Raw genomic sequence first — 25,112 nt, 5'->3', positions numbered from 1 at the left:
TACCGTCTGGAAAGAAAATAAGATTAATAAGATTATGCATTTAATCTTGAAGCCATCTTTGAACTATGAACTGATAAAAACAACCCAGAGGCATGGAAATCACAATGGGATGCAAGAGGTTAATAATAGCAAAGTAAATTTTAAGCAAGAAAATGCAAATTTATTCAAAAGCAGAGTAAGAAAAAAAGAAAAAAACATTGTGTTGTAGTGAGTACCTTTGATACTGTTGTTAATGATGAAAGAGATATCAACTGTTCCTACCTGTAGTTCATCAGAACTATTCTTGCTCTTTGAAGTCTCTCCTCCAAATCTAACCTTTTCCCCACAGTACTTAACAAAAACAAAATAGAGTTTATATAAGTTTCTGCATACCAGGGGCCCGATCCTGTAAAAATGTCAAGTGCTCTGTATTTCAATTGATTTCCTGGCATGTAGGAAGCACCTGTTACATGTTCCTGCTCCCTGTAAAAGAATGACAGCCTTATAACTGAGTTCATCATAAAGCAGATCAAGTCTGCAGCATTCACTGGAAAGTGTGCGGCATTCCTGCAAGGTAAGGCTGTGGCACCAGGAGAGTTAAGGAGTACAAAAATTTCCCAGTACCCCACATAGTGAGAAAAATCATAATTCTAGATCCCTAGTTGAAGGAGACATTTCCCTTCCTCCAGGAAAAACTGAAAGATTCTGCCCCAGTTATGTGCGTACCTGTGTTATCAGAGATTATAAATTCTATGCAGAGTCACAGATCTAATAATTATATGGCCAAAATACATCATGGGGATTACATATCTGATTTTCTTCTGTAATACTGGTCATAGAACATCATGTAGTAAAGCCTGCTTCCACTCTGGTTGCTATTTATTGTAGAATACACTTTCTGGACTTTAACCCCACTTAACTTTAAAGACAGCCCTAAATTAAAAATAAAAAAAAATTAAACTTGCAGAGTTCACTCTCTTGCTAGCCTAAATGTGTTACCGTATCCTCTACTTCCCTAATTTTTTTCTACTTTTCTTTCAGTTTGCCTAGATTATGTTCATGTTTCATGATTTACAGCATGGGAATGTCCTTGGGCTAAGAGTGATGAATTTACAGTATTCGAGATTAAAACATCATTTCCAGGCGTGTGATCATTCTTGGAGTTTTGTTTGTTAGTTTGTTTTTATTTTTATTTTTGCTTTTGTTTTTTTGAATCCTTTCCAATCTCAGCTTTTCAAGACATTTATACATGGAGTTGAGAGCTGCTTGCATTCTGCACTGCACAAACACATTTTATAATTACTACTCTGAAAAAGTTAAAACTAAGGAATAAGAAAGGATAATGAAGAAACTGCATAAAAAAGAAGGGAATTAAAAATATGTTAACTCAGAACCTATTAAAGCTGTAAGTATTGTGTCTGCATAAAATGACCATCTAAAAGCAAGTAATAATACATATTTCACCTGCTTGGCGATTATGTTGTTTGAAGGGGCAGTTAATGATAAAGCTCCAACTAGACAGATCCGTAGTGCTGAAAACTGCACTTAGAGTTGGAAATGACTCCTTGAAAATACATAGGCAATGTGTAGTAGTTCCTGTGGGATACAAATCCCTTTCCAACCTTTAATCAGAAACCAAAGGAAAGAGTGAGTTATATCACTTTGTTCCCACTGAATGCACAACATGAATTTTACAATTAAGCAGATAATAATCAGATATTAAAGAAAAAGGGGGAAGAAAAAAAAAAATGAAAATACCAAGATAGGCTGTATCCAGTGACTGCAGCTGGAATAATTTTCTTTCAAATCTAATGCATATTTTATTATATATAGTGTTTGCTTCTGGGGCTTTCCTCAGCATGGAAAGTGGAAATACATTCATCTGTTTCTGTTTTTGGTTGTGTTTTTTTTTTTTTTTCTTTTTTTTTTTCCTGCCTTCCAGTCGGTTTCACTTTCAGATTCTCATGTTTCACACTCCAGTCTTCAGGTTTCAAGCACTGTAAGGGAATACTTATTTCCAATAAACTAACAAAAATCTTGTGTCCACCCAGCGTGCATACACCACTCCTACTCATCTGTGGCTCAAGAACAAAACTTGATACGATACCATCCATCCTCTGTAGCATTTTCAAGAGGGCTTTTTTGGATTTTCCAAAGAAAACAAATAAAATAAGTGGGAGTAATGACGAAATAAGGGTATATCAACAATAATAATAATAATGAAAGAGTCACAGTGTTTTGCAGCGCTCTTGGGGTGACACTGATAAAACGCGCTTACGTGTTACTGACTTCATCAGAACTGATCAGGAATCGGGTAATCTGTAGCCGTAACACTGAGCTAATCACCTGAAGCGACGAACTGGGGACTGCTCGTCCCGTCCCGCGGACCTGACACACTGCTGCACCGCACCGAGAACGCGCCGACGGGGTTCACTTCTCTGACTTATGCCTTTAAATGGCCGGAATAGCTCGGCAAAAGGAGAAAAGTTTGTGTGGGGTCTTTTTGTTGTTGGTGGTGTTATTTTTATTTATTTATTTTTTTTCCTGAAGGGCGGGCGATATTTAACATATGGCACTCGGTAATCTCTCCATGTAAAAACATCTGTTGTCTCCAAACGCACCCGGCAGCACACGTGGACACGGGGACAAGGCGAACCGGCGGCGTCGCGTATACCGCAGCCAGCGGCGCCGGTTGTGCACCGCCCCGGCCCACCGGGGCTCCCCGCCACCGCCCCGCCTTCCTGCAGTGCGGTCTCATTTCAGAGGACCAGCGTTTTCCGTTTGCGAACGGTTAGTGACCTTAAAAGCCATGGCATCGAGGATTTCTGGTGGTTTTTTTTTTTTTTTTTTTTTTTTTTTTTTTACCCCGACATGGCTGCAGATCTGCGACACCTCCACGTGTGGGGCTGAAATGCTTCTGTGGACTGACTTAGCGATTTTTATTTCTTTTAATTGGGCCCTCCCCCAAGCAGAACGGCGGGGAGGCAGGACCCTCTGGCGGGTCCTGACTGCCTCCCTATAGTGGGGCGCATGGCTCCCAAGGGTCCCCAGGTCCCCTCCGTACCCCGGACATCACTTCGGAAAGTCGGTGCCAAACAGTTAGGAGACCCGTCATCCTGTCCTTCGAAACCTGCATAGATCACAAACGCTGCACTGTCGGGCTACAAAATCAGACGGGAGCACTTATGAATTTAACTTTGGAGAAGGAAAACTTAGGCTGACACAACACGCTCCCTGTTTACAGGAGTAGTCAGGAAGGGGAAATGAATGGTGGAAGTTAAACAGCCTTTCACTGAGGAGCTCAACGCGCCACAGCAGACCGCGGCTGGCCACTCCCGACGTACAGCGGGACCCCTCACCGTCGTACAACGCAACCTCGGGCAGGCGAATCCCTGCCCAAGAGCGCAGCGAGCATTCGTCTTGAAGGATAAAGGGGCCGCACACGATGCCCGCAGCCTCCGTGTTCCTCCCGTGCCTGAAAGCTCCCCTCACTTCATGGACGGGACGAGGAGAGGGAGACATGCAAATTATTTCACGGGGAAAATGCCGGCAGCAGCGCGCGGAGGGCTCGGCTGCCTACCGTTAGTTGAAGGGTCGCGGGAAGAGAGCCCCGTTTGTCTTATGGGAGCAAAAGAGAAAGCTGTCTACGGGGCCATCCCTACCGGTGTCGCAGAGCAGCCTCGGTGACTGCACCCCGAAGAAATGCAACCCAGGGGTGCCATCCATCCCTCCCTCCCTCTCTTCCTCCTGGTCCACTGCGGAGGAGCGAGAGCTGGAAAGGGCCCCCTTGACCGCTTGCAGCTGCAGGGTTGCTGGCACGGCCAGGTAAAGTGCTGCACCTCGCCCCCAGCCCACTCGCGCTGCTTTCCATATCGGGCAGCACGCGTCCTTAAGATCCAATCTGCCCGGTAACAATGAGCGCGCAGCAGCGAGAGCCCCAGAGCCATTGGCTATGCAAATAGAGGGAGGGGAAGCGGCGCCCTAAACTCCGCACTCGCAGTTTTAAGGCGGTATTTCCCTACCAGCAGCCAACGCCGGGGAGTGGGGGCGGTTGCCGGCAGCGTGCTATCCGCACGCACCTCGGGGCCGCCTCCGCGCCCCAGGAGCTCGGCTCCGGCGGTGGGCGGCTCTTTCTCCCTCGGGAGCCTCAGCCTCGCAACGGGCTGCAGCACAGGCTTCACAAAGTTGACACATTTTCCAGGCGGCTGCTTTGCGCCGGCCGAGAGGTAGGCGAGGCAGCGAGGTGCGGGCTGGGGCAGGTGGTTCGTGCAGAAAGCGGACATGAAGCGTGAGCGGTCGGTCCCGTGCCGCGGACGCGCGTGGCGGGCTGCACTCGGCGGCAGCGGCGAGCATGGCTGGCGTGAGGAGGGGAGAAATCGCACGGTGTGGGACTGTCCCTGCCCCCCATCCGGCCCTCCCTTCTCCACCCGCGACATTTCCTAAAAGTTGTATCGCTGTGACTATGCGCTGCTAAAGCAGCTCGCCTGCTAGAAATGGAGCGGAGAAAGTAACTGTGATTATCGCTACATTTCACCCTGAAAACGCTGCGGAACGCTCACCCTTCAAGGAGCTCTTCTTCCGCGTTTGCTGTTAGGCTGCAGTTAACAGGTTCTGCCCCCATGGCTGCGTAGTCAGGGTGTATAAGGGGGAGGAGTGGGTAAGGCGCCTGGGGGGCCGGGACGCGCATCTGGCGCTGACCCAAACCAGGGCATTTCGCGTACAGACCGTGTAGTGTCTGTGGGTGCCCGGGGAGCCCATGGCTTCTCAGAAAAGGGGAGTACAGATTGAGGCAGGCTCCTGGAGAAGGAAGGCGTGGAACAAGTTATGTTCGGCTGCTGTAAAGAAAAAGAGAAACTGACGTTTGTGAATGTGTCTCCCTATTCGAGGGCCTCCGGGTTCCTTGTTAGCTTATAGAGTGGAAAAGAAAAAAACACACACACACAAAAACCAAACAGCGACCCGCGTTTGATGTTACGCCTGACCAGCTGCAGTGCTCCATAATAACGAGAGCTGCCTGCCCTAGTGGTTTGCGTCACTTCGCTTCAACTTTAGGCTAGAAATCAAGAGAGAAGGACAAACGAACTTCAAGGGAGGCAGGAACGGGCTAGAAACGCCGCCGCCCTCCTCCTTTATCCTTCTTCTTTCCCCACCCCCTTCCCTCTCCCCCCTCCCCCCCGTAAAAACTTTTCCATCAGAGTAAGAGGGAGATCGCTTTGGGAACATGGAGTTGCTGTGCTGCGAGGTGGATCCCATGAGGAGAGCTTTGCCGGACCCGAGCTTGCTCTATGACGACCGTGTTTTGCACAACTTACTGACGATAGAGGAGCGGTATCTGCCCCAGTGCTCCTACTTCAAGTGCGTGCAGAAGGACATCCAGCCCTTCATGAGGAGGATGGTGGCCACTTGGATGCTGGAGGTTGGTGCAGGCAGCCCCGCGAGCAGCACCTACGTCTGTCCCGTCCTCTTACCCCCACACCCATTTACCCCTCCGGTAGCGGTGGATTTTACTTTTTGTGTGTTTCTATTCTCTCGCCTTTACTTCACCTACAGAGCCTGCCCAGCACCCGTCGGGTTGAGGTGGGGGCAGGGGGTTCGAGCATCCCTCAGTCCTCGAGGGAAATGGCCCTGCCGGGCGCTGCCGCCGCTCAGAGCGGGGTGCCGAGAGGGGAGGAAGGGGTGGGAGGTGGGGGGGAGGTTGGAAAAGTCATTTGCAAGTAAAAAGATGAGCCAGCTCTGGCTGCGAGCGCCTGAGATTGAGGACCTTTTGGGAAAAAGGAGCCAGGGTAGGGCAAGGGACGGTGGGTGACGAGTGCCCCCCACGTTTTGCTCGGCAAGTATTTTACGACCACGTATGCACTGGTTAGGACGTGCCTTTTTTTTTTTTTTTTTTTTTTTTTCGCCATATTGAGCTGCATGCAACTGCTCGGAGGCGCTTAGCCCGTCTTCCCATTCCTTCCAAAGAAGGGGCACCCCGAAGCACCCTGCCGCCACGCCCCGGGACCGCAACGTGGCCGGGGGCTGCTGGGAACAGCGAGCAGGCGGCGAAGCCTCCCCGCACCTCGGTACTTAGCACAGGGCGGTCGCGGGCCGGAGCCCCGCGGATTTAACGGCCTTGCCCTGGCCCCACCGTGCTGATTTGCCCCTTTGATCTCCTCTGGGGGGTGGATTTTTACCACACTTTCCCCCTCAGCTCTCTGGGTCGGGTAGACCGGACCCACTGCTCAGTTTTCATGTGCGATTTGGCGCGTTTTTTCGCCGGCTCCGATTTTTGGTAAATTTTTGAAATAATTTTTTCACTCTCCTTCTCTGCGTTCTAGTCGCTCAGCCTCTCCCCACCCCAGTTTCTCCCGGCCTTCCCCCCCCCCCCCCCGAGACGGCTTACGGGCGTGGGTCTGGAGGATGCCCCCCGGGGGAATTTTTGCAATTGTCGGAAACGATGGGGGACCGCCCCAGGATGCCACCAGCACTAAAACTAGGACTCGTGGAGAGGTTCAGATATTTTTATCGATTTTTTGAAAGTATGACGAAATTACTGAAAAAAAAAAAAATCTCGGAGGCTGCTAGCTTGCAGCTGGATGAGGCTTTTCGGCTCTCCCACACAGTGTCTTGAATTCATTTCTCATTCAATGGACTAAAGGAATGTGAAAGCCGATTGACAAGCCTTCCCAGCCTCTCCAGAGGTATCCCCCTCCCCCAAAATCTAGCTCCCCGATAAAGAAAATCAGGAGGGGCTGTAGCGCCAAGGCACTAGTATGTTTTATGGGATTAGTCATTTATTTATTTTTTTTACTTGTCTCTTTCTCCCCCCTACCCGTGCTACTCGCCTGCAGGTCTGTGAAGAACAGAAGTGTGAAGAAGAAGTTTTCCCTCTGGCTATGAATTACTTGGACAGATTCTTAGCTGTGGTGCCCACTCGAAAGTGCCATCTGCAGCTACTGGGGGCAGTGTGCATGTTCCTGGCCTCCAAGCTAAAAGAGACAATCCCCCTCACAGCAGAGAAGCTCTGCATATACACGGACAATTCCATCAAACCCCAAGAGCTGCTGGTAAGCAGCCCCCTTACACCTCAAGCACATCCGCCCTCTGCATCAGCACTCGCTAACAGCCTTCTCTGCTTTTCTCCTTCTTTTTCCACCCCCACCCCAGTAAGTCGGCACTTGTGCCACCCTGTTGCCCACCCCTCTTTCAAAGTCATGCTTTCCACTATTTTTTTTTTCTTTCCCACACTACTCTTCTGCGAATTGTCAAACGTGCCACGGGCACCCACGTGACTAAGAGGGATCGACTCAAAACTGCGGGCGTGCTGTGCCCGAGGGGCGGGACTGCAGGGGGGTTACCGCCACCGCTTCTGGTTCATTCGCAGCTGTACGCCACGCGGTATCCAGCTCCCCTTCGCCGTGCCGCTGTCTGGCGCGCTGGCGGCCGGACCTGCCGAGAGCGCACGCCTTCCACCCTGGCGCCGGGCTCTCCCCGCGGGGCCTTTTCCCCGGGGCCGCGGGCGCACACGTGCACCGCGGGGCCACCGGCGCTGTGCGATTCAGCGTGGCGCTTCCTCGCCACCTGGTGGCAGACACGCGGAACCGGGCATGACTTCATCCCTTGAAGCGCTGCCAGGCCGCCCAGCTCCCCGACTGCTGCCTGCCGGCCTTGCGCGGAGCAGGGAGACGCAGCCATCTGCCCTCCGGGGCCTTGCAGAAGTACCACCTGGTGCTGCGGTTAGAGGCGCTGCGGGAGGCAGTGCGGTTGCTCTCGCTCTGCAGCAAGAGGGGACTTTGGCTGCAGGATGTCGTCGACGAAGGTTGAGGTGCCAGGTACTGTGTGGCTGATAGGGGTTGGCTTCAGGCGCCGTTACAGCTGAGGAAGCTGTGTCTGTTCTTGCAGGTCTAGTTTCCAGTTGTTATCTCCGAGGTGAAAATTGAGCTCGGTTAAACACTGTAAGTTAACAGGCCTGTCTGGTACTGGTGTTGGAGACTTCAAGGTGAAAACAGACATCAGGAAGGGTGGAAACAGAGTCATAGTCATTTGTTGGAATAACTAACATTAACAGAGTACTAGATGAGCATTGAGCCTGCCTGTGAGGTGTATTGCTCGGATTTTCTGCCATGGATCCTGTTGGTTATGTGTAGCAAGCTGAATCTCACCAGAATTAATCACTTGGTGAAGCTAGTGAGAATCCCTACAGCTCGCTCATCTGTAGAATAAAGGGCTGTGGGCTGCAAGCCCTGACACAGCTGTCACAGGTGTCCCATAGATGGTGTTGGCTGCCCCAGGATATGTCATGTCCCATGTGAGAAGGAAGTGATAATGTACCTCTTCTGTCACACTGATTGAAGCCTGTTTTAAGAGCTTCCCTGCATAGCTTTCTACGCTTTTCCTTTTAGAATCTGTCCCGTTACTTGTGTTGCTGGTCCTTAGTTAACATAAATTGCCATTTTGTTCAAATGTTTCACAAGTTGAGAAAGAAAAGAAAAACAAAAACATTTATAGGCTCTGTTACCTGCATGAATGTGAGATATCCAAGCTATGGCGAGCTTTGCTGTAATCCAGTGGGAACGTCTATAGGAAAGTAACTTGCTGTTAAAGCAGGCATCTATTCAGAGAAATGGCTACAGAAATTGCATTGTAGGGTCCATGTTTATGGTTTCTCAGCAACCCTCATTGACGTCTCCTCGACTGCAAAATTAAAGGACTTTTTTTTTTTTTTTTTTTGGCTTGGGAACTCTACAAACTTAGCTGGGGCACCCTGCCATGCTGGGTTCCATCAGGCTAACGCATTATTAAGATTCAAGAATCAGGACATGGAATTTAGTTAATGACTGATAGTTGTTGCGTGAGACAGGGCCAAGGCTGAGGCCTGAGTTTTGTTCATATTGTGAGGCGCTGAGAGGTATTCAAAACTTTATTTTAAACATTTACAAATGTAGATATAAGCCCTGTGAGGAGGATCAGATTTGTTGATACGGTATCGTTTCTGTTCACATTGTAGTGAATGGCCGGTAGTTATGTACCCACCCAAGTTTTCCTTTGATTTCACTGGGAGTTTGGGGCATGCAGATAATGTGGGGTTAGATCCTACATTGGTGTATAATTTACGTAGGCCACTTGGCTGTGTTAATGAGCTTTTTCTTTCTGCAAAACTTCAAGCACCAACAGGTTTGTCTGCAGGAACTTTTTACTGCAGTTTTGGAGAGAATGCCCTGAAATGGACTTCTCCCATTTTGAAAGGGAGTGTATATGTAAATTGTTTTTATGTCATTATCCCTAGGACCTTAAATGATATGAAGTAATAACTATAGCCATTTAAAAGGAGTTAGTAGGAAAGGACCACAATGACCTTGTCAGAATGTAATTGCAGGCTAAACTTTCTGGGTGGGCATTCAACACAATACAAAAAGAGTAAAATCTTGGTTGGAGCTGCCAGGTCTCATTATTTCCAGTACAGTTTAACTTTTCCAGTGTTGATGGGGGGTGGGGGCGGGGAGTGGAGAATAAAGTAAACGGCTTCAAAGCAGTAGGAGCATACTCAAAAAAAAAAGTTTGAACAAAACCAATTTAGTAGTGATATAATTACAATCAGAGAAATAAAGTGTTTTCTGCAGGTTGCTTACGGCTTGTCTTCTCCACCCTAACCCCCTGCAGGAATGGGAGCTCGTGGTACTGGGGAAATTGAAGTGGAACCTTGCAGCAGTCACCCCGCATGATTTCATTGAGCACATTCTACGGAAGCTGCCTCTACCTAAAGACAAGTTGGTTTTGATCCGGAAACATGCACAAACGTTCATTGCCCTTTGTGCCACAGGTAGGCTAAGGTGCTCTGGGTACGCCTGCATGTGATGTGATGGAAAGATGAGTTGCTGGTGGCACAAAGGCTTTTCGTCTCTGGATCCTTATCGTGGTGTGGAAAGAGCTGTTCTTGCTCTTGGGACTGTTTGCAAATAGGCCTTCATGCTGTGTATTGATGGTCTTGTCACAGGGAGCTGTGAAGTGCCGGCAGTTCTGTACCTGCTGACTAATGCATGGTGCCAGTAAGACTGAATTAGTTTGATTTTCTGTTTTGCCTGATTCACTACAGTTTTCAAAGGGCTACGGGTTGTTTGTACAGACATGGGATAGCCAAAGTAGTAGAAGCTGTCATGATATAACATTCATTTTGGGCTAATGACAAGTTTTATAACTTTAACTGGATACTGTCCAGTTAATGTGATCCTGTTACGTTACTGAAGCACAGGGGATGCAAATGTTAAAAGTAATTAAAAAAAAAAAACAACCCAGAACATTAGGATTCTTTCTCAAGCTTGTTTTGAAGTAAGCAGTGAAACGACTGTTTTTGTAAGGAACCATTATGTTTTCCTTTTTTCTTGTATTTGGTTGTATATGGTTTCTGAAGCTTTACGTAAGAGCAAAAGTCTCTATTTCATGGAAACAATTACTAGATATTTATCTGTAAAATCATGCTTTTTTTCTGTTTGTTTTTTCTTTTTTCTGGTATACAGAAGCTAAATGTACCCTAATTTTCATTGAAAGGATTAACCATATTAGACTTTCACAGGAGCTAAATCTAGAGCAGATGGGCAGCATGCCATGTTTTACAGGGGTATTTCGGGGTAGTACCTGATTTAATGTGTAGGCTCTCTACAGTTTGATATGCTTAGTCTTTTATGATGGGAACTTGATGCGCAGTTATGAGAGTCATTTCCCATCTGATGTTCCCAAAAGGAACGTCAGATACAGCTTTTGGGTAATATCAATGTGTAACTGCTTACTGCTATGCCTGCTTCTCAATGTTTGAGATGTAGCGACTGTTTTTACAATGTAGGCCAGTTTTTGCTACCTCAGTTGATACGTTTTAAAGAATGCTAATTTGGACTGTTTTAGGGTGATTAACATTTCAGTTACTGCAGTGCTGTAGCTTTCCCTTTTTTTCCCACTGTTGTGTGATCCCTTTCAGGCAGAAGGACATGGAGCTCATTAGAAATACTGCTCCAAATCTACAGGATCAATCTTGGTAAGCCATCAGATATCTATGGCCTAATTAGCATTTTACTTTAAAATTAATCGGTTACATCAGCTTTATACTGGCTTTGCAGTCTCTCCATACCCACTTAATGCTACCCTACTCTTCTCAATGCTGTTCCCACCCTCCTATATGAAAAAAGCCCCTTCTTACCAATCTTATTTCCAGATCCAGTTGTTACTTCCTTTTTTTCTCTTATTTGTTATGGAGCTCTCTTCATCAGCCACTCTATTTCTTCTTTCCCTTTCTCCCTGAGAGCTTCTGCTCTCTACCAGCTTGGATTAAGTCTGTTGTTTCGTTTCTCCATTTGCGTTCTTTCAGCTAGATGACCTCCTTTGACATATGACGTGACATGACAGACTTTTCCCTTGCTCCTTCCATGCACGTGTTGAGCCCATTTTTGATTCTTAAACATTACTAGACCTGGTCTTGATGGTTGACAGTGGCTTTAGTCTTGAGCTCAGTAGTGTCTCTCGTTTCACATCCTGATTCATCTCGGTGTGGCGACTTCTGCTCTCCAGTAGTTTTTCAGTCTCTGTATTTCTCTCCCTGCGCCTCTCTCCCCATTCGTTGTAGTGAGTAATGATTCACGTGAGTGTGACTTCAGCTGGGGCGTGGCCCTCCTTGCTGTTGGTTCCATCTGAACATACTACTTATAGGCAAGACAGAAGCATGTTCTCTGAAGAAGAGGTTTTCTCTTTCCCCTACCCTACAGTTGCAATATTTTCTGAAGCCTTGTTCTCTGGAAGGGTCTGGCAGTGGAACACACCTATGGACCAGCTCTGCCTGTTTGTAAAGCAGCATCTGTGACAGCAGGATACTGCTGAGTGAGGAGGAGTGCGGTCTTTTGTCTGGGAACTAACTGCACATAGGACAGCTTTCTTCAAGCTGCTTCACTCACTCACTGCACAGTAACAGCTTTCAGATGCGTCAGCATGTACTGACACATGCTTGTCTTTCACAGTGTCATTCATTTTCTTATCCTGCTGGTGGTTACTGCTGTAAGCTAAAATCTTTTTCAGGAATCTTGTGAATCTTAAAGGCACATGAGATCTGCAATCAGACTCTGCCTTTACTGCATAGTAAAACCAGATGCTTATCTCTATTTCAGATTAAGAGGATCCTGCTTATTTGCAAGCCCAAGAGAAATCATTATTTTGACCTCCAGAGTCACATCTCTTTGCTGCTCTTATCCAAGCTATATCTGTTGGTAACTTTTTATCCCTCATTGCTCCTGCCATGGGCCCACTTCATGTGTTTCAAGTTGCGGAGTTGTTCCTGGAGGAGCAGGAAATGTCCTGACTGCAGAGCTATATACACGACATGCCACATTGCAGACAAAAGGAAGACCGTTTCTTCCTTGTTTCCTCCATTTGAGCTTGCCTTTTATTCTTTCTTCTTTCAGGTTGTGCAGCATTAGAGATGTCTGGCAGCTTCCCTGTGCTAAGTTGTCATGATAGAGGCTGTACATGGCACTGTTTTGGCAGAGGATAGCTTTTTGTGTCTATGGACCTACAAAGGAATGGATTTTGAAGGAGGAGAGGCAAACTAGGCTTCCAGTAACAGGAACTGTGCATTTCTGGACACAGGCAGTAATGGAGAGGCTAATAACAGTGAGCAGATTTTTGGCATTTTATGTGAGTGGTGTATAAAACTTGAAAGCAGAAAGCGCTGCAGATTTTCAGAGACAGAAGTCATCTCTTTGTATGGACTTTTGCTTTTGTATTTCAGTTTTAAGCCAGTTTTGTAGTGTGTGCTAGATATCTGCTCACTGTTTCTGGGGCTTTAATCATTTATGCTTGAAAACTAAGAAAGGTGAAACATGTTGTTTGTTGTTCCCTCCCCCTTATGTGTGTGGGTCTTTGTTTGTTTGTTTACTTCTGGACCAAATCCTAGGCCCTTACTCAGACAGAAGTTCTATGGAAATCAGTGCAATGGAAGTGTTGTCTGAGCAAAGACTGCAATTAATCCCCTAATCCTGGTGACCTAGAGGATAACCACATGGAATGCTGCGTAACACCAAGAGGTTTCAGGACTCCTGCTGGGCAATGTGCTGTGCATTCTTTCCTTTTTAACCAATGTAAGACATTTTAGGTTCGGCCCCTGCAGAACGTTAAGTGCACTAGATGTTTTAGTCAAGATCTGCTCTTCACAGAGAGAGGAAAAAAAAGTCCACAGAGGCTTTGTTAAGTGGATCGGACTCATAGAAGGAAAATAAGTGTTGTGAAGTAATAGTAGTTGCATAAATAGTTCTTTCATGACACGTATCAGAAGAAAGAATAATCCTCATGATTTTATCTAGGCTAGGCAAAAGAAGGCTTGCTTGTTCCTGGGAGGGGCAGTTCATATTAGTACATCAAGCTCTCTGGCAGAGTGAAGCTCCAAAAGCTGGTCCATCAGCAAGTAGGCAGGGTCTGGGGAGTACTTGTGTGGGCAGAACCACTCCTGAAGTTGTAGAACCATCTGACTGGGGAAGATGAGGCGGAAGAAAGTGAAGGAAAAGAGCCTTTGCTGACATATACTGTCAGAATTCCGGTGCTGTCAGATAAGTTACCATTCTTCCTACCTGTTGCAGTTCTGACCTTCTGATGGTTTAAGTACTAAATGTAATCATGATCTTGATTAAGCTATCGTATTGAATTTGTAGAACAAATTACAGTAATGATCACAAAAAATAGTTGTTCAGAAATAGTTTATCATCAGCTAATGAGCATGTTGTGTTGAGTGCTCATATACTTGCTTATGTAAAGTGCTCAGCATGTTTTCCAGTCTCTATTTCACTTGGGTTGTGAGATAGCATTAGCATTTAGGATGGTTTAAATACATCCATACAAAGGACAATCTTTTTAGCATTTCTGTAGCCCAGAAGTAGAATTAAATGTCTGCCCTCCCACCTACTCAAAGGAAAGGAGCACTTACATCTGCATCCTATTTTACTTAATAGTCTTTTCTTTGGTCATACTTGGCACTGGTGTAACATTTTTTGAAGTGCTAAAGAGTCAGCTGATCATGCCTTTAAAAGCAGAAATAGTTAACATTGGGGGAAAAAAATCTGTGCATTGTAAAGTACAAAAGCAAGAGGAAAAAATCTACTGACTGCATTCAAAAAAGCATGTGAACCAGTATTCATGTGCTTTTTTTTGAAAGCAGCTGATTGGAAGTGCATGCATTTGGATCAAACCAGGCAAGAATAAAAAGCATTGCTTATATTGTTTTCCTATGATTTTTTTTTTTTAAGCTTATCTCCTAAAATGAAAATCCATGCTTGTCCTCATGATAATATCATTGGCTGGGTGAAGTTCAAGGCTAGGTGAAATTGGGATGTAAGCATTTAAATAGCAGTCATCATTCTGTTCTCCTGATGGACTTAACATACCATTCTTTAAATTTTCTTTTCTCCCACCCTTAAGAACTGTTGCCTTTCTCAAGACAAGAGTTTCCTGTGCTGTTTGTTTGCAGAGCTGCAAATGCCTCTGTCAAATTCTAGGGATGAATGCTGGCTGTTAAAATAATGGCCTGCAGCCAGAGCAGTAACAAAGGTCATTGTAAGAAGGTGGAGCTTGCACCTGATGTTGGCACACTGAGGATGTTCAGCCTGGTGTTGATGTACTTTTCATTCTAGCAGGTTTCTTGCATAGGCAACTCTGAGTTCCTGCCTCCGATGGTGTCCTTTAGTGTGACTGTCAACTTCTGATTTTCCTGATTCAGATACATAGTGAAGTTCACTGAATCTGCTTGCAGGAGTGAGCCAGCAAAATAGCTCAACTGTTCTTCACAGGATACCTGACTGTTTGTCACATTTGCTGCACGTGCAGAAGAACATTCTTGGCGTGAGCATACATTGGTGTGGAGCATACTGTTTGAAAGAAGAATGCCTACTGTCTAGGTATCCTGAATTTGCTCTGGCTGTCTGGTCCATAGGTGGCTGTCTTCCAAATGATGCTGTTTCTTACACTTCTTTTTCTTTCCAGCCCTGAAATTGCCTGTAGAGGTCAGAGGGTTGTGCAAGGTGTTGGACTAGATTTTTATTATCTTTCAAGGAAAAAAGAGGTACAGTTGAAGATGAGGATGGTTCACTGTGCTTATTAGCTGGGGATAGAAGGCAAAACAAATCCTGCTTTCTTAAAAGCCGTTTCTTTCCTTGAAGTGTTTGAATGTTCGTGTTTTCCTAGACTAGACATTGTTGTGCTATCTGTTTTACTTTCAACAAGACTTCTGTATGTTGGCGTAGAGTTGCAAAGTTAAAAGTCAGTGCTATGTCTTGAGAGCAGGCACTGGGTTTACTTTAACCAGGGTTACATGTGGATCTGAAAGAGAGATCTAGCTCATAGCCTGATTTCAGATGTCCTGTAAGAAGTGCTTTTTATAAGATTCTCTCTCTAATTCAGATTTTAATCAGCACCAGCAAGAATTTTAAGTGAAAGTGCATGTCTAAAAGCCAAATGTTTTAAATCCTCTCCTCCCTTTTATTTTGATTTTTTTTCTTAAATATCAGGACAAGCTTTTGACTTAAGTCTAGGGGTGGGTTTACCTGTAAGGATGGCAAGATTTGAATTATCGTGGAGGAACTGGGGTACAGGGATTATAATCTAAAATAATATGTAAAAAGCTTGTTTGGAATTTCTTGATAAAATGTAAGAGACTTGGGGAGGGGATCTGCATCCCATCAGATATGGTGCTTAATACTTATGCTTTCATTGCACCTTGAAAAACATTTCACGTAGTTATTACTTTGTTTGAATATGGAAATATGTTAATTAATGCCTTTGTTCCACTGCCTGCTCTTTTCCTCAGCTTTTTCTATTCAACCCTCTAGGTGGCCTAGCACAATGTGGCTTCTTTTCTTTCAATGAGCTCTTTCTGCACTAATAGGGTCCAGGGTGATCTGGAGAACCATGTGCACAAAATTGGTCCACCACCCCCCCCATCCCTTTATGGGCATGTCAGGTTAAATTCATATCAGCAGGAGGGTCACTGTCATGATTTTCAATAGTGTAAGATGAGGTGATGACTTCAGACAATGGTGCCACACTCTCCATTTGGAGACACTTGCCTCACCAGTTGCATTAGTTAATTAATATGCTAAAAATAGGGGCGAGTGATACAAATCGCTGCCTGTTGTACAACAAAGGCTGGGCATGTGTAGCTTTGATAGCCAAGTTTATGGTGCTTGTTATGGAGGGAAGTTAGTTTAGAGCTAGAGGCAATGTAAGACTTTCAGGATGCTGAGCTTTAGTCAATCTGGGCCTCTGGCCATTTGCTTGCTGTCTCATTTGCATTATGAATGACATTAAGGGAACTAACAAGGTTACTGGGCATAGAAATGTTCTCATGTGACCCCACGTGGAAGCCGACCTACAGCAGTGCTAGTTGGCAGGGGCACTGTGGCTCTTTTATTTGGCTTCCTATGAAGACGGTTTTTGGGAGCGCGTAAACTTGTAGGTATAAAAGAAAAACCAATGTTCATGTAATGTGAAGATCCTAACGTAAGCTTCCGGGAGCCAAGAAGTTCAAAGGGGATGCTGGACATGTGGCTTGAGCTGTACTAAGCATTGATTTGACATCTGGTGATAGGACAAGGGGCAGTGGGTGCAAGCTGGAACATAGGAGGTTCCACATAAATATGAGAGAGAATTTCTTCACAGTAAGGGTAACAGAACAGTGGAACAGGCTGCCCAGAAAAGTTGTGGGGTTTCCTTCTCTGGAGACATTCAAAACCCACCTGGACTGTTCCTATGTGACCTAATGTAGTTGTTCCTGCTCCAGCAGGGGGATTGAACTAGGTAATCTTTCAGGTCTCTTCCAGTCACTGACATTCTGTGATTCATTGGGTGCACAGCATGAGCATCCCTCATTACTCTGTTCTGCCCTGCCAGATACCTTGAGTAATGCTGTGTTGTGGAAGTACTCACACGGACGTGGGCATCTGGGCCTCCAGGAGGATCTGTTTCCCTGCTGCTGGCACGAATTTTGGGTTGCAGTGGAGGCATTTTGTTCTTACCCACTGCATTGTAGCTACTGTACAGACCATCCAAACTCTGTAAGAGTTATTTTTTTTTTTTACAATGTCTTACCCAAAAATTGCAGCAAAGAGGGATAAGTTACGGAAAATCTGCTGCCACTGGTATTCCACTGGTATTCCCCTAGTTCTTGTGCATAATTAGAATGCAGTTTGGTAAGTCTGAAAATCAAATACTGGAGATGCATCCCCCCACCTCCTTGGTTAAGCACCGAATTGTTCATGCTAATGAACAAAAGGATTTGCCAGATAGAAGTCAGTACTCTCACAGGTACTTGAACAGGTATTGTGTCGCAGCCTACTTTGTTACACATGTTATCAGCCAGTAATGCCATCAGCTCCCATGACAATTTGCTGTGTTTGGATTTGAAATGTACTGAAGTCAGAGAGCCTGAACTCATTGTTCCCAGTCGAGGGCTTAACCTGGTGACACTAAACCCAAGCAGTTGCAGCATGTACAAAAGTGGAAGCAGATCTGTGGAGATATATCCTTCTTTAATTCCTTATTATATAAATTGGTGGATTCACTCATGAGTCACTCTGTGGGAAAAGGTTTTTGGGACCCATAAATGTTTATAAAATTGAAAAATATTCAAACAACATTTTTTACTTGCTCCAGGGGCTAAATGAATTACAGAATGGCATGGCTTGGAAGGGACCTTAAAAATCATCTAGTTCCACTCCACTCTGCTGTGGGCTGGACTGTCAGCTGTTAGGTCAGTTTTCCCATGGCCCCATACAAACTGGCTTTGGACATCTCTGGCGGGAGGCATCCACAGCTTCTCTGGGCAGCCTGTTCTCGTGCCTCACCAGTGAAAAACTTCCCCCAACATCTTATCTAAATCTCCCCTGTTTTAGTTTAAAACTGTTTCCCCTTGTCCTCTGATTAGCCACCTGTGTAAAAAAGTTGGTCTTTCTCCTGTTACAAGCTTTCTTTTACTATTGGAAGGCCGCGATCGTAGAATCATTAAGGCTTGAAAGACTACTTAAATCATCTAGTCCAATCATCAACCCATCACCATCATACCACTAAATTATGTAGTCAGTGTTGCATCTGCTTTTTCTTGAAAAACTCCAAAGATGGTGACTCTACCATCTCCCTGGGCAGGCTGTTCCAATACCTCGCTACTCTTTCTGAGAATGTTGGGGTTTTTTTTTTTGGTTTGTTTGTTTTCCGAACATCCAACTTCAACCTTCCCTGGCATACCTTGAAACCATTACCTCTTGTCCTATCACTAGTTAGTTACTTGGCAGAATGGGACCAACCCTCACCTCACTACAGCTTCCTTTCAGGTAGCTGGAGAGAGTGACCTGGGCCTCCTTCAGACTAAACAACCCCAGTTCCCTCAGCTGTTCCTTGTAATATTTGTGTTCCAGTCTCTAGACCAGCTTTGTTGCCCTTCTCTGAACATGCTCCAGGGCCTCAGCCTCTTTCTTGTAGTGAGGGGTGTAAAGCTGAACACAATATTCAAGTTACAGCCTTGCCAATTAGGTGTTCCCAGAGCCTTCTTTTCTCTGGACAGTCATTCAAACATATAAATTTTTATGTACTTTACAAAAATACCAGTTTATTGGAGTCCTGGAATCATTCCTGATTTTCATGGTTGAACTTTTGTAAACTGGAGGCCCATGCTTCTTCCACAGAGCCACTAGCTGCCCAGTCTGTGGGTGAGTTTGTGCAGGAATGAGCTGCTGCAACAGTCATCAGATTCAAGACCTACGCCCTCTAGTAAGTGAGAAGAGACAGGATGGCTTAAAAGCTAAGGCTGTTTTGAGCATCTGTTTTCAAGCAAGATATCTTGTTGGAAGAAATAGTGAGTTCTGCTTAAGATCTCACTGTATTTATTACATATTCTTGGGGAATGGCCCGATAAGAACTGTAATGGGCAGAGGCACTGAGGATGGCGCATGTTCTGGGAATGCTTGTGCTATATGTATCAGGCAGTGCTGTTTGTTTACACCATGTATTTACAGGCTGGGTGGTTCCTCTGCAGGATGAATTTATGTGAGGCAAATATGAAACACTGATTTTGACAGTGGAATTGTAATTCTTTGTATGGTAGTGTTGTGATTTGTAATGTGCACTGAGATGAGTGCTTGCTGGGCTATGTCAGTACTGACAAGTAAGGGTCAAGGCTCTCCTGCTGACATTAATATTAATTAGGGCAATATAAAAATTGCCAAGTCCATCAGCTTTCCTATATATACACTACTACAGTGTAATTTTTTTTTTTTTGTAATAATAATAGTCCATACTAACTAGTCCTGTTAGTGGGAATTTGCTCATTCAGTAGTATCTGAGTGTGATGTCTACTCTGCTCAGTTTTTGTGGGTGAACGGGTCAGTTGTGTGCAGCTGTGACCTGCAAGTAGTTGTCTTCTAGTGGCTCCATGAGACAGGTAAGTCTGTGTGAGGATTTCAGCTCTTTCCTTTATTTTCTCAGTTCTGACATCCATCCTCCTCCGTCCATTGGATAAATGTTATCACCACAGTCACAGTCTTACTTCTCTGTTCCTCATTGATGCCAGGGATGTACTTTAGCTTGGTGAAGAGTATGACATCTCCACAACTGTTCCAGTGTCTGCCATCTAAGCATTTGGGAGACTAGGGGAGAAAAAGCTCTGTTTAAAACTTCTGCAGTTACACAGAAATAATCAGAATTACAGTATTTATGCTAGCTAAATAGAGAAGACTTGGCATGTGCCCTAAGCAGAAGGACAGTTTTCAGTATCCATGTGACTGTATAAGTAGACTGAATACATTAAGAGCTTTTCTTTTTTTTTTTTTTTGTACTAGATATTAATTGGATTGCCTTCTCCTCCTCCAACTGAAAATTGGTAGAGAAAGGTCTATTAATGAGCTATTGTTGATTAAAACAACTTGCAAACCAAGTTTTATGTTAGGAAGATATTTGTAATCTAGAAAAAATGAGAATCATGTTAGGTAAAAGAAGTACAGGTAAGCCAGTGCCTACAGCAGGATGAAACACAAGGTGGCCTTATAAAGGTCACAAGAGCATTCAATTTAATTGTCATTTATCTCCTAATTTCCACAGATAGGTGAGAAGTTTTAAATGCCTTTCAACTTGTCGTTACTATTATTTTTTTTAAGGAACAAATGTGGCATTTGTTTTTTCTTTGATGCGTAGCTGTAAGTATTCTCATTTGCTAATTGCAAAGGTATTGAACATAGAGTAGTGAAGATGAATTGTTAATTAAAACCTCTTTCCCAAACAGTTCTCTCAATGCTTGAGTTAATCAAGTCTTTAAATTTGATGTGATTTAAAATCTTAGTTCATTGTTTTTTTGAAACCTTATTCCAGTTAGCTTTCTAGTTATACATGGAGCTCTGATGTGACTAAGATCCAAATTTCTGATGTTGATTAGAGAAAGCCTTTCTCTTCTTTCCTTTTTTTTTTTTTTTACTAAGACTGTTGAAAATTTTCCAGATTTTCTTTATGCATCAATGAGAATAAAAGACTAAACTGCATTTCCATCTTAATTTGCAGATCTGTTACATCTCCTTTGACTACTTGTGATGAGTAGTGTGACTAATGAGCTCAGTCAGACCCAAGAGTTTTTCTACATTTTTACTCTTGGGTGTGGCTTTTATGTTGATGCCTCTGTTCTACAGCTTTTTTGGTCTGGGCTTGGACTAATTCCCAGATCTGTTCTTACAGATTTTAACTTTGCCATGTACCCACCATCAATGATAGCAACTGGAAGTGTGGGAGCAGCCATCTGTGGCCTTCAGCTTGATGATGGGGACAGATCGCTCTCTGGTGACAGCCTAACAGACTTTCTGGCCAAGATTACAAGCACAGATGTGGTGAGTGTCATGGATTCCTGTTCTTGTTTTACTTCTGAGAACCCTGTGGAAAAACTGAGCTGTCCATCAAACTGGGCCTGATCCTGAGAGCCCAGTGGAGCAAAGGGGGGAGGCGGCGAGGGGGTTCTAGTGCAAGTGGACACCTTGGTGGAAGATCTCTGGATGTCCAGAGCTCCTTGGCGTCATGGGAATCACTCCTCATCCATGTTTTGTTCAGCAGCTTTGTGGGTAGAGCCTGCTTTGCCTCAGTTTGTACTTGGGCCTACTCCATCCACCGTGTCTGATGCTAAGGCTTGTTGTAGGGGAGAAGTCGCCTTTAGTGCCCTAGGGCACTGATGTGGAATAGCAGACAGCATCTCCCATAGCTTAAGGTAAACTAGTATGTGCACAGGAACAGCAGGCCTGTGCTCCCAATCTTGAAACTGCTGTTCTGACCCTCACTGAGATACCTTCCAAAAATATTTGGCATGAAGGAGGAGAATACTGAGCTAATCCTCCAGCGCCAGCGAAGCAGATGGGTATGAGATGGTTATGACCCAAGCTGTCTGGATTTCTGTCTCTAACCTCATTATAAGCACTCCTTTTAAGAAATTAACGCTTCAGATTGTCAGGAAGTCCTTTTGTCAACAGGGAGGTGAATCTGATATTGATTCAGTAGTGCCTGAAAAGTGATTTAGTGAGTACATATGAAAAATGCAAAACAGGCAGGTCTGCATGGTAGACTGAGTTGGGAGGACTAAAAGTAGTGCTCTGATTGCCTTTACTAGGAGTGATAGCTCTCCAGTTGCATTGCCACACTGATAGTGGGTCATGGGAGATAGTCTGTGCTACTGCAAATGCATATTGCTCGGTCAGTGGAAAACAAGTTTAATCTGTTGATAACCTGACAAGTTTTGCCATGTTGAAATACCTGAAAGAAAATGAGCGAGACTTAATGGAAGGCAGGCCACAAATAAAATACCATAAAATTATCAGTTACCAATGTGTCATTCTTAACCTGTGTTCAACAAAAAATCCTCTTACAGCTCGTGGAGTAGATATTTTGAGCAGTTATTAGATCTGTAATAACATTGTGAAGAGAAAGTTGTTTGGTGTTTGTTTTTTTTTTAAAACAAATGCTTTAAATTTTGGCTAAAAAGGAATATTCCAGTTTAACTGAAAGGGAAGACCTTCAGTTTCTTTTTTTCCTTCGTTAGGTGAGCTGAGTCTAATTTTAAAGTGCATTTCTAGGTCTTCCCATTTCTTTTGGTTGGAAGTGAGTTTTGCAAAGGAAAAGCATCATTACCAATTCTGAATGCTTGTAATGTAAATCATGTAGCTTTCAAAACTAAACATACGCTCATTTTAAGTGAAAATTTCGCATGGGTGATTTGCCTTTTTGTGCCATTTTTATAGGCATGGAGGAACAGTGGTGGTACATTGCAATAAACAGCAGAAGCATGCAAGAAGAATCCTATATAACAGTTCAGACTTCATGGCCCAATGCAAGTAATGCATAGCACTCATTTATATGGTTGTTCCATTTAAAGCAAGAAAATCTATAAAGTTTACTTAATATATTTAGGAAACAAGAATTTACCAGTTATTAAAATTGGCAGTTATTGGCTGACTGAAATCTCGTACTTGGACGTTTGATTGGATGTAATGTGTTAAGTTTTGGATGCAGCATCCAGCAAATGTCAGGAAGGACTCTAGATTCTAGATATCAAGTTAACAGATGTGAGTGGACATCAGAAAATTGGATAAAGGAAGACTAAGATTTATGAAAGACTTGAGACTTGTTAATATGAGTGCTGCTTTTGGTAAAATTTGTGAATATCCTAATAATAAGGAAAACAGTTGCTGCTATCCAAGAACTTGTGGAACTACCAGTGGTTTGAATGTTATGGAGTGTTGGAAAGATTGAAACTATCCTGATTTTGCTTGTTACATGGAAAAGCCAGGTGAAATGGACTCCTTGACTGCTTCTTGTTTCCATGCCCATTTTTACTGATGCATGCCCCACAACCACTTATGTCCTGTGTTTTAAACCCCATCCTGGGACTCATCTAATTTAAATATGAGGGAAAGGCCATCTGTTCTTGTTTTGAAGTTGGTGATGGGGAGTTGCTTGGCTCCTAAGAATAGCCAGTGCTGTCTGAGTCAGAGAACTTTAAAGATGCAATTTTTCCATCGCTAGACCATGTTCCATGCCCATGAGCTCCACACAAATTTCTGAAACTATTTTCACTTGTCAGAGGGGAGATGCTAGGGCAGTCTTGCGGTGTTTCTCTCTGCTGTATTTAGTATATTTTAATCAACCACTGAGTTCTGTCTTTCTGGAGATGTCAGGGAGTAGTTTAGGATAGGTCTTCAGTTTCCCTGTGCAGCCACATGGATCTTTTTCCTAGCTCATCTTCAGTGTGGACAAGTCTGGCTTTCAGTGACAACATGCTGCTGATAATACTCAAGTTTTACGTGAGGGTAAGCAGGCTCAACACGTGGGGCATGAGGGCTACATAGCTAGCATCTTGCAAAACACATATTTACCTGGATTCCTCCATATAGGGGGAAGGGCATTTCCCATCCTTACCTACCAATTTTGCCAGCATCCGATCATAGCTTTCTGATGTAGTCTTTGCTGTGGTAATCTGTTCCTTATTCACATTTAGACTAGGCTACTGCAGTTCATGCTGCATGGAACTATTTTTGGATAACATTTATATACTCAAGCAAGGCTGGACACAGCTGTTTGCTTACATAGTTGCTTGTTTTGGTGGTGATTAAAACCATAGGCTTACGTACTGCACCTCCTCTTGTGTTTCTTTTCTGATTACTGTCACGTGCCTTGCTGTTCAACCTTCGAGACTGTACTTGAATGAGGATCCCATCTGCTGCAGAACCTGGCTCTTCCCATGCTCTGTTTGCATACTAGGGTTGTTTTTGAAGGCTTTTAGGGACAAATGAAAAGTCACAGTGGGGTGTCTTTCTCTTTGGATTTTCTTTCTTCTACGTCTAATAGAACCCTTGTTAATTGACTTTCAGAGAATGCTGTAGGCATGTTGTGCAAGATCATGTCAGAGAAGGAGTATATGGCTTTTTTTTCTCTTTTAGGAGTGTTTTTGTATTCTGTTCATTTGATATTTATAGGTATGTATTTAAAGCTCATGTTCTTTCTTATAGGAAATACTTTCTCAGGCATCCCAGTCCTTAATGTAAGGCCTTTTGCAATACCTTGCAGGTTATACAACTTTTTCTCATTCTGAATATTTTAACCTGATTCAGTTTGAAAGAAAATACCTGTCAGAACAGCGTAGTAGCTCCTAAGTGGTTAGAAAAAAAACAGATGTTATTTTTCTCGTTGAAAAACTTACCATGCCTTTTCTTTGAAGTTTTGTTGATGTTTTTGTCAAAAATGTGCTTTTTGCTCTGTCCTGATGAAAATCTTCCCAAATTTGGCTGAGCTTATATGTCTTTGAAGGAAAAAAAAAAATCACTCTTCCCAAATATCAAAGAATTCTTAGGATGTTACTAGTCACATCCTCTCCAAGAATCTGTTGGCACTGAGAAAAGCTTTCTTCTTCTTGCGTCTGATCATAGCCCACAGCAGTACAGACTACTAAAAAGCTTCTTACTTAAGTGAGAGCACTCCTGGTACAAAGGGGATTTCTAGATAATTTTGCTGCTCAAACATTTAAATCTTTAAAGAACTTATATATACTGTAATTTTTCAGGATACTTATCTGTGACCAAGTTTGGAAGATGTTTGTGTTTGGAGAGCTGGCTGTAATTTAATCTGTCTCCTGCAAGATTCAAAAGTCTCAGATCAGCTGAAAGGAACCATAATTGTTAACTTGCGCAGGATAGCATAATCTTCATTAGCCAGATATTTAGAAATGGCAGAAATAACTTGGTAGATGTGTTCTCCGTGACTTCTGTTTTGGAATTAGGGGCCAGGACTGAAAAATTTCCTCTCACCTGTTAAAGCTTGAGAGACAGGAAAAAGCAGCTGAAAACAGGGTCTCAGAGTTATCAGGCACTCTTAATGGTAGGTAGTAACGTCAGCCTCATCTGTAAAATATATTGTTGAGAAAAATGTACTGGTTGGATTGTGTAAAAGTTAGCTCAAGGCTTTGTTAATGAAGAGTAAAGACTATTGTAATATACTTTATGCTGGGTCTTAATTAAAATGGAGTGAAAAGCTTCAGTTCTCTGATTTCCTAATTTCTGATGCTTGAAAGTTGTTCTTGCAGTGACACAATAAATTCATCATTGCTGTGTGAATGATGTTGT

The 25,112-nt window shown here is 44.0% G+C and overlaps 1 protein-coding gene across 7 annotated transcripts in view; it reads left to right on the top strand.

Moving 5' to 3' along the window:
* The first annotated feature begins 4,064 nt into the window (after positions 1 to 4,064).
* CCND2 (cyclin D2) overlaps positions 4,065 to 25,112 on the top strand; it is a 40,114-nt gene continuing 19,066 nt past the window's right edge. For 2 of the 7 annotated variants that reach the window (XM_090148002.1, XM_090147998.1), the window contains exons 1-6: positions 4,065 to 4,205; positions 5,175 to 5,395; positions 6,810 to 7,025; positions 9,619 to 9,778; positions 10,928 to 10,984; positions 20,692 to 20,840. In XM_090148002.1, coding sequence (XP_090004128.1) covers positions 5,201 to 5,395; positions 6,810 to 7,025; positions 9,619 to 9,778; positions 10,928 to 10,984; positions 20,692 to 20,840 — 777 coding nt within the window. In that variant the 5' untranslated portion in view covers positions 4,065 to 4,205; positions 5,175 to 5,200. Of the gene's footprint in view, positions 4,206 to 5,174; positions 5,396 to 6,809; positions 7,026 to 9,618; positions 9,779 to 10,927; positions 10,985 to 20,691; positions 20,841 to 22,235; positions 22,329 to 25,112 lie in introns of all 7 variants that reach the window. The other 5 variants (XR_016470055.1, XR_016470056.1, XM_090148014.1 and 2 more) reach the window with 5 other exon arrangements.

The sequence above is a fragment of the Phasianus colchicus genome, chromosome 1 (assembly GCF_987193195.1).
Source record: "Phasianus colchicus chromosome 1, bPhaCol1.hap1.1, whole genome shotgun sequence".
Lineage (NCBI taxonomy): Eukaryota > Metazoa > Chordata > Aves > Galliformes > Phasianidae > Phasianus > Phasianus colchicus.
The sequence above is the reverse complement of the archived record's forward strand: the minus strand, read 5'-3'. Positions and strand labels throughout refer to the sequence as shown.